The 10,002-nt window shown below is 35.6% G+C and overlaps 1 protein-coding gene across 1 annotated transcript; it reads left to right on the top strand.

Annotated features, from left to right (window-relative positions):
* Positions 1–7,207: 7,207 nt before the first annotated feature.
* Positions 7,208–9,474, top strand: LOC134790389 (zinc finger BED domain-containing protein 4-like). The gene has a single exon (XM_063761156.1). The coding sequence runs from the start codon at positions 7,540–7,542 to the stop codon at positions 9,472–9,474; it is 1,935 nt and encodes a 644-aa protein (XP_063617226.1). The 5' UTR covers positions 7,208–7,539.
* The last annotated feature ends 528 nt before the right edge of the window (positions 9,475–10,002 follow it).

Below are 10,002 nucleotides of genomic sequence, written 5' to 3'. Positions count from 1 at the left end.
TAAAGGCAATGGAGTTTTTACAAAAGTATTTCTCCTACAAATGGCCTTTAAGTCTTGTTCCATATACTTCATAAATTCCTGGGTGCAATTTTTGCCTTTATATGTTCTGTACACTGACAATTTATCATTATAAGAACATTTAATGTAGTATCCAAAACTATATACCTCATGTTTTTGTACATTTGTTGTTGAGGATGTAGTAGGATTAATTGTACCTGTTTGAATCGGGTTTAGAAAGGCCTCGAAATCAGCATAAATAACAAAAGGTACCCTTAATTTACGTTCATAATTATCGAAAGTAAGTATATTGGAGGAAACGTTTTCATTGAACCAGTTTTTCTTTTTATCCTGTTCTGAAGGTAAATGTGTACAAACATGGAAACAATCGTTTCTTTGATGATTCATTAAATTGTTGCGAGTTGTAAAGTTCGACAAACAACCATCACAAATATGTGCAGCATGCTGTGTATTTGATAATTGTTTAGATACTAACCTAGATAAATTTTTGATATAGCAATAATGCCCCTTACTGTCTTTGGATATGTACAATAAATTCAAGTGGGTAGCTTTTTTGCACTTTGTTAAGTGTAATGGGCCTACTACGTCATGTTTTTTACTTTTCGAATTGTATTCAAGACCAAAAACGTTTATACTTATATCATTCATTTTTTCAAATTTTTGAATATCTCCAACCTTAAGTGGGAAAGTTAAATTTCTAAAATTTAATTTATTTTTATGCGCTATATACGATTTCGCAGTGTTTGAACGATGACTTGTAGGTGGATACAAGCCTGACAATACAGCCCATCTAAAACATTCATGATCATTATTTTTTACATTAATAACTGCTTTTCTGTTCTGAATATCACGTGGTAATTCGATATAGGAAGAACCACGCAATGGATTAAATTTGTTTACATTGACATCTAGATAGTTAAATTTTACTAAACTCCATCCACTGTCTTTTCTCTCAAAGTTAAATAATTTTGTTAATATATCTTTAACAACTGACTCGAACATATCATCTTTGTCGCTGCTAACATCAACTACACTGTTACATAATTGGAAATCAAATGTATTATTTACTTGTTTGCTCTCTTGAGTAAAATCCGCATTCAAAATAAAGTTTACTTTTAAAGCATGGTGATCAGTGAGGGAACGATCCAATAATGCAAAGATTTTCTCTTTATTTCCTAGTAAAATGGATTCGGGAGTAAATGGTTGGTGAACATTTTCATTTAATAGTATTCTGTAAGTGGCCACCCTATTCTTAAAAGCATTTTCAATTAACTGAACATTAACCCATTCAATGTCAGCCCTTAAAACATTATTTTTGTGAAGATTACTATTTAAATGATTTTTAAAATATCTTTTAGAAACAAACTTATTACACACAGAACATTCAATTTCATGATTATTATTTGTACTCACAATGACATCGGGAACTGGTTCGGATGATGTTGATGCTACAGGTTCAGCAGCTGCTGAACGGTTTTTCTTCACCAAGAATTCTTCGGTCTCCAAAACTGCAGCTGTCCTTTTTACTCCCCGTCCTATTTGAGAAGATCTATAACAATACATAATAAACATAAATATCTTAATGTCAGATAAAATAAAAATAATTACTAAAACGGTTGGTTGTATATACTAACGTAAGTCTTTTCGACACTGCTGGCAATAGGCCCGCATCATCAAAACTCCATCAATCACATCTGATGACTGAGTATTCCCCTTGGAATTTTTGATATGCCCATCACATGGTGTATAATACGGTATAATATCAGAATCTTCCAGTAACGAGTGAGGTAATTTGTTTGATATATACCACATTCTTATATTTCTATGAAAATATGCTAAAATAAATTCTTTACTTAATTCCTCAATCTTATTACGAGGCAAAGTGAGACCAATATGATAGTAAGTAAACACCATTATGGAAAAGGATGTCACAGTACAAGCACGGCACCAAAACACTGAATGATATGAACTCGAGATACCCCGCTTATATAACCAGCACTCTCCCACCCCACGTTTATCCTAACAATAAGTTCTGGTCACAACAAGTTAGGAGGAACCCATCCTTTGTTAAACAGGTACTGGTTAAGAGTTATAAACATGTATGAACAGGAATACTTTTACTTACGCCTCTCGATGTAGTTGGCTCACAAGACGGGCAGCCTCGCATAGATCTTCATTTTCTTCTATTTCTTCACAGAGTCTGATAAGTTCAAGATCGTAGACATCACAACTCAAAGAGTCCATTATGAAATGAGAAATCATACAGTGCTTTCTTTCATTTAAATAGTTGACTACAGGTATAAGATTTCTAAGAGTGGGGACTGTAATCTTTACAAATGAGAAGTATTAAATTAAAACTTTTTGTAATGTGATACAATAAAAATAATCTGTTACATGGAAAATGTACTTAAGGTAAGGTAAAAAATGAGAAATACGTTAACACAATCATTAAGCTACTACTATCATTAATAATTATAACTATCACTGTTTCTTATTATCTATAAAATATTTCACACTACTGTCCTTAGAAGCTAATTGCTTTGTTATGTTATAAATAATATTTCGCGTATTTTGTAGCTCCAAATCGTCTTCCAACGCAAAATATTTCAATCTGAAGTCCGCATGCTTCCAGTGTTCCATGGGTGGGACGTTTTTGATTTTATGCATATCATATATCTCGATTTTAATCAAATGTGATGCATAGGCCCCGTCGTCTTGTCCGGATGACAAGTTTGCAACACCGTCTGGTGAACTTTTGCTCACATTTGAAGACCGTTTCACAACTTTAGACTGCTTTTTAGGTCGTTCAAAGAAGCTATCGATATTGTTTCCTGAACGTTTCTTTGCGATGGCTTGTTTAACTTTGAGACCAAGCGTACCCTCTTCATCGCTTGATTCGTCTTTATTATCATCCGGGTAGTAATAGTTCTTGAAAGTATTTTCAGTGAACTGAAACAATATAAAACAATAATTTACACACTGTCTACAATCTTGATAATTAAAACACAAAGAACACAAGTGAAAACAAAACAAAGTAAGTTACGGTAATAAAAGACATACTTACATCCATTGTTGGGTCTTTCTATAAACACTTAAACACTTCACTGTTGAATTAACACTATATTTCTATATACTGCAGTAGATACAAGGAGCTCTGATACAGAGGACTGCCACGACAGTAATACTTACTCAAAGCCATTTCTCTTCGGCTTTTATACTGTGATAGTGAGCAGGATACAGTATCGTTCAAATCATGTCTCAACAGGTTCATCTAATACAGACGCTCTCTTTACTAAAACCCAAATTCAAAAGCATAATAGGAAACAATAAATCCATTGTCAGTATAAAATATAATAGATGTCTACCAATAAAGCAATTATGCTGTTATAACAATGAATACCAACACACAAGAAATGCCGACGTATTAGACTAAATCATGTTGAAACCAGTTGACACGTCTCGTTATTTTTTTAAAATCATACAAAGTAACATGTCTCAACAAGTTCATCTAAACAGACGCTCCCTGTACTCAAACCCAAATTATATCCACATAATAATCCATTGTCAGCATAAAATATAATAGACGTCTATCAATAAAGCAATTAAGCTGTTATAACAATGAAAACAAGTGCACAAGAAATGCCTCACACGCCTAGTTATTATTTTAATAATACAAAGAAACAAGTAGCTACGAGTTTACTTTCTATCGTGTTACAAAGAACATAAAAATGTATGTGAAAATAAACATATAGTATTAGATAATGAGACATACTTACATACTAAGTTTAAGAATAAAAAAGGCTACATTAGGTAGAATTGCATTTATCGCAGACAAAAATAATGAGTTAGAAATAGGTAAAACTAAATAAAATAACACAATACAATATGCACAATATAGGTAAGTATGTATACGATATGTAGGATGCTTTAGTTTGGATAGGTAAGAAGTTTAGGTATTTAGGTTAAAACATAACTTGAACGAAGACTAGGTGAAAGCAGGTTAGTTTGAAATGAGAAGTTAGGTTGATTTTAGTTAGGTTTGGTCAAGTTAGGTTTGGTAAAAGAAGGTTTAGGTTAGTTTAGGCTACCGACGGATTACTTGTGTAAATTCTAATTAGGTTAGGTTAGGTTAGAACTGTATTCCTTATAAATCGAAATAGCTCCAAGAGGTTGTAAGATAATAAGATAATGAATCGCAAATAAGTACCTTTTGCAAATACCTATCGGTAATACCTATTGCAAATACCTATCGCTAATACCTATCACAAACACCTACAGTATAATACACACATAAAGAAGGCATGAATGAAGACGTCGGTGGGTGAAGGGTCCATCCAGGTAGTATACTCGGTAACACAATAACGCGCCCGAGTCGAGATCGAACAATAGAAAAGGGTCGATAAGCCTATTGTTACCGTGGTGAGCAAGGAGTATTGTTTAATTAGCGTATTTCGTAAGTACCTGAAGGAGGCGCCGGGCACTGCTGAGACCTAGCGCAATCAATTCAAATGGGGGGCTATTTGTTTTTTTTTTTTTTTTTTTTTTTTTTTTTTTAGGTTCAGCGGGGGCGGTGGATCGGCCCTGGGGTCAGGATCGGTGACCACTGAGAGGTGGGGCCAGAATCGGGGAATAGTTTCTACTAACCTCCCCTCACTTGAGGGCCGTGTATCCCGGAGTGCCAAATGGCTGCTTATCGAAATCTGTTTGGATGCGTGTAAATGACGTATATATATCCTTTTAGATTTTTATAAGACGTTTATTAACCTCCCGTGGCGAGAAGTCTGTATTGGTCGTTTGCTGGTGCAAGCCATTAAAGACTCTCTATACCATATATAGGACGAGGTGGTTTTGTAACAGAGTCAACGTTGATACAGATTATTGGCGGGGCGCTAACCCCTTTGCCTTTTCATAGAAATCTGAATCATTATTGGGTCTTACTTAGGTAATGCTCAGTAATGAGGACAACTTAGATGTAAGTGTATTTATTTAGTATGATTCAACCTGGTTTTGAACCTGTATTGCGAATGCTTAGCCTTTTATTGTATATTGGGTAAAGGTATCAAATCCTATTTCCACTGGCTTCTACTCCACTTTTAGTAGATCTATTTTACGTTCGAATAAGATTAAAATAAAATAATAAAATGACTGATCTCATGATATTAGGGGCGACTCTTATATCATTGCTGTGTTTATGGTCTCTCTTGGGCACTATTTGTCTACTAATTAATTACTAGGGCCTATGTCTCCGTATCTGCTTGTTAAAAGTCAGTGTGAAATACTCCAATACGCAAATATATTGGTTGCATTGCATGAGTGGTTGGTTGATAGGGTTTACCAGAAGGTAGTACAGTCAAATACACGTCTAACGCATAAGTTGCATAATATGACGAAACCAATTTGGTTAGCATGTTCGATTTTATTTACCCAAGGACAGCATTTTATGCCGGTCACTAGGTGACTTCCTAATTGGGTTAGTTGTTAGGGGCCCAAGGGACAGTATTTTATACCGGTCACTAGTTGACTTCCCGCGGGATGGTTAGGGACCACCAAAAGGGTTGAGTATTTGAATGTACGTCTACGTGACTTTTACTTCTCTGGTATTGCGTGGAGTGAATCACATTGGGACTCTGTTTGACATAGTTGCCTATAGTAGCGACGTATGCACAGTAATTTTGTAAGGCACACAAAGTGGCCTTATGGTTGATTGCAATCAGTTATTTTATTTTACAATGCTATTTCATTGCAGATAAAATCGTAAGACGCCAGACCCCTCCTTTGTCCATTTCTAAACTTATTCACAACATAAGCTAATTTATTATTAAATATTACCTATAGGTATATATATTCTAATATTTAAAATATCTTGACTGGAATCCCTTTGAACCTTTAATCTGCTTTCATAGTTTCAGACACCCCCCTTATATTTTAATTTATGATTATTTTGAATTTAATAAAACCGACAATAGCATTTTATAGGAAGAAGGTAGGTTTTATAATATTTGTGTTTTAATAAATAATACTTATTCAATTCTTTCGATAGGATTTTATGAATTCTACCATCCTCTAGGAGCGTTACCAGTTATTTCTAGTTTCTTGAGGTTTAATTTATTAGGTAATACTTGAGGTTTTATTTATTAGGCAATATTCAGGATCCTTAGGATATATTTTAATTTCGTCTTATTATAGGAGGGTTTTCTGTTAAATCTCTTATTTTAGGTTGTTAGTTACATATTAGGAAATATTTAAAATATGTATTGTGCTTGTTGGAACATATTACTGACTTTGTCCTGTTGTAACATGCCTCACACCTCAGAGAGCTTTGGTTATTACTTGTCATAACGTTGGTCTGTAATTCCCAATTAGATGATCTTGCCGTACCTTGCTTATATATTTACATAAGGTTTTATTTCCCACTGTGACATATTTTATTATGTTTGTGTACAGGTTAAACTTGGGCAGTCAGGTTTTGGTCCCGTCTTGTTTTCCTGACTTAGGTATTTGGCCCTAGCAATCAAGGCGGTATATCACAATGTGTCCTAATCAGACTTCATTGGTAAGGTCCGACCGAGATCTCGGTCTCGGTCTCGGTCTCGGCAGTCTCGGCCGAAATTCGGGCCGAGATCTCGGTCTCGGTTCTCGGCCAAATAAGGCCGAGATTCTCGGCCACGGCCGAGACTGTGAAACCGTTCCGATTTGCGAATTTAAACTTTCGCGCGCGGGTGGCGAGCTTGTCGTACGATCTCATTGGCTGCCTGGTGGGTTTCTGCGACACTTCGTGTCAGTTCACTTGATTTCTATTGGTGTTTAATTTAACATCTAAACCAATTAAGTAGGTGAATTGGCGCCATTGGCGGTATTGCAGGATTATCAAGTAACCACTGTTGTGTTTGTTTATGTTTTGGTGTACTACTAAAAGAATAACATTAAATGAGATACATAAAGGCACATTAGGCACAGTGCTTAAAAAATTAAGAGTTATTTGCTAACATTGTTGTGTGTTGTGTTGTGTACGAGTGAACTTTAAACCGTAGGTAAGTACGTAAACTAAACATTATTTTGTGTTTTAGGTTATTACGATAGATTTTGCGACGACTTTTAAAGCTTTTTATTTAACGATAGGTGGGTTGGGTACTAATATTAAATGATTGAAAGTAAATGACTTATTTGAACTTTATGCCTACTAGTTAAAAATCATATTCAAATGGCAGTAGCGATATTAGTAATAGTAGTAATGGTGGAGACTATTTGGAAATTAATTTAAATATGAAAACTAAATACTGTTTTCGTGGGTTCGTGTTCGTTCAACAAAGTTCGTGTTGCTTTGGATCTAGAAATTGTTGTTATTTTATTTGATATGAATTGTTAAAAAGGCAAGAACATCAGAAAATTACTTAGTTGACTTACTTTTTACTTCGTTGATTTGATTTGATTTCCTTTTGTTTAATGTTTGATATTTAAAATGAAAATTTTATTTTTCAAAAGATACCTACTACCTTGTTACAGGTACATTTTGCATTTGCAATGCCTAAAGTAATAAACCCTATTTGGGAGTATTTTGAAAAAAAAAATTCACAACCATCTAAGGCAGAATGCAAGCTCTGCAGGAAAACAGTGTCTCTGGGAAGTTTGCAACCTAAGCTTCAAACTATTAAAGGGTTAAAACTACATTTATCGAAATATCATTTGACAGAAAACGAACATTTTTTAATACAAATAGATGACCTGAAAAACCAAGCAGCTGAAAAGCAAAATAATTTAAAATCAGCGGGCCCTGTACTTCTTGAAACAGACAAGAAGACTCAACCTACGATGCAGCAATTGCTGGCGAATCCGCCAAAAGCCCAATGGCCCCATGACCATGACATAACAAAACGCATAGATAAGGCTATCATGGATTATATATTAGTTGACATGCAGCCTTATAACACTGTGTCAGGAAAAGGATTTAAGCGCTTAAATTTTGCGGACCCTGCAGGACCAAAAAAATATAAATTGAAATCTGAAAAATTTTTTCGCACCCAACTAATGCCGGAAACTTTTGAAAAAGTTAAAACTAAAGTAGTCAATTTGCTATGTGAGGCCGAGTGGATAAGTTTTACTACAGACATTTGGTCAAATCCTACTAAAACTTGTTCACTTCTGAGTTTTACGGCCCATTTTGTGCACAATGAACAACGACCAAAAGTAATCTTGGGTGCATCAGTTTTAGAAAATGACCACACGGGCGACTATATCTCCGAGAAACTGAAAGAAGTAGTCGAAGATTATAATATAGGCTCTAAAATCCACCTTGCTCTTCGCGATAATGCTGGGAACATGGCCCGTGCTACAAGGGTTGCGGAGTACGATTCGTTGGGCTGTGTGTCTCATACACTACAACTGGTGATTCATGACGCAATTTTATCGGTGCCAAACATAATAACAATACTAAAAAAGTGTCGTAAAGTAGTCGGACACTTTCATAGAAGTGAACAGGCACGGAGGTATTTAAATACTTTCCAAAAAACTTTAAATTTACCAGAACACACCCTATTCCAAGACGTGGAAACACGTTGGAACAGCACGTACTTAATGTTGTCACGGTTGATTGAGCAAAAAAATGCGATTAATCTATACCGTGTCGAAAGGGGCTCAATCAATGAAATTAATAACGAAGAATGGACGACGATGCAAGATGCTGTCAGTGTATTGGAATGTTTTTATGAGGCCACATTAGACATGTCGTCAGATGCATCATGTGTCTCCTTGGTGATACCTTTAGTAGCCATGTTAAGTGGAAAACTTGCGTCAACTAGCGGGCAAAGTCAGTTTGTAGCGTCGGCAGATACTGCAATGTCAGCAGATATAGAAAACAATGAAAGTGATGCTCTTCAAAATTGTGCTGCTGCTGAGATGAAAAGCAAGTTGTTGTGCTCACTCAATCATCGCTTTTCATTCATACGAACATCGAGCCCCTTAATTTGTGCAACATTGTTGGATCCCCGATTCAAAACAAAATATTTGACCGAAAACGAGGTAAACGGAGCCAAGACTAAAATTTTTGAAGTTTTACAATTAGGTACACCGGCAGGACTTGGAGAGCGTCAGGGTGGAGCGTCAACTTCAGTTAGATCCGTCAATGAGACAAGTTTGTGGGCAGCTCACGACTCCATCGAGTCTGATGACGACCCAATGACGGACAACTCACTTGAATCGTCACTTGACAATTATCTGAGAGAGCCAAGGCTGCATAGGAATGCAAATATCTACGAATACTGGCATTCATCGCCTTACCAACTCCTGCGCCCTGCAGCAAAAAAATTTTTGTCGGCTCCACCAACAAGTGTGGCTAGCGAACAGCTTTTTAGCAGGGCTGGTCAATTGTACGACGAGCGGCGTCACAATTTAACTGGCCACAACGCTGAAAAGTTATTGTTTTTGTGCTATAATATAGAACTATTTAATTTTGATTATTAATGTCTTTTCGTCGTCTTTTATCAGACCCACTTGCACCAACCAGAGTTAAAAAAATAAATGGCAAACCTCGCATTTACTTTTCAGTTTCGTACATGGCGTGATGAATCCTAAGTTAGCTGTTTAATTTTTTAACCCTGGTTAGCGCAAGTGGGCCCGAGAAGAGTTTTGTATGTTTTTAGTCAGTATTTATGAAAATACAGTTTTTTTTTGCAAAATACGTATTTTTTCTTTCTTTTCTCAAATTCTCGGTCTCGGTCTCGGTCTCGGCCGAGAATTTCATTTTGTCTCGGTCTCGGTCTCGGCCGAGACAAAAAAAGTGTTCTCGGTCGGACCTTATTCATTGGATATAGAGCTTATAAATTATTGAATTAATTTAGCTTACATACTTAATCGATTCGAATGCAATAAATCAAATTCATTAGCATTCAATACCTTGTTTATTTTATATTTCATTCCCTCTAGCTTAGACCCTTATTTACTTAGTATTATTCTCCAAAAGTTTCAATAATAGAAAAGGTTGAGGAAAGT

Source organism: Cydia splendana, chromosome 5, assembly GCF_910591565.1.
Source record: "Cydia splendana chromosome 5, ilCydSple1.2, whole genome shotgun sequence".
NCBI classification, from domain to species: domain Eukaryota; kingdom Metazoa; phylum Arthropoda; class Insecta; order Lepidoptera; family Tortricidae; genus Cydia; species Cydia splendana.
This window is presented reverse-complemented; position numbering and strand designations above follow the sequence as displayed.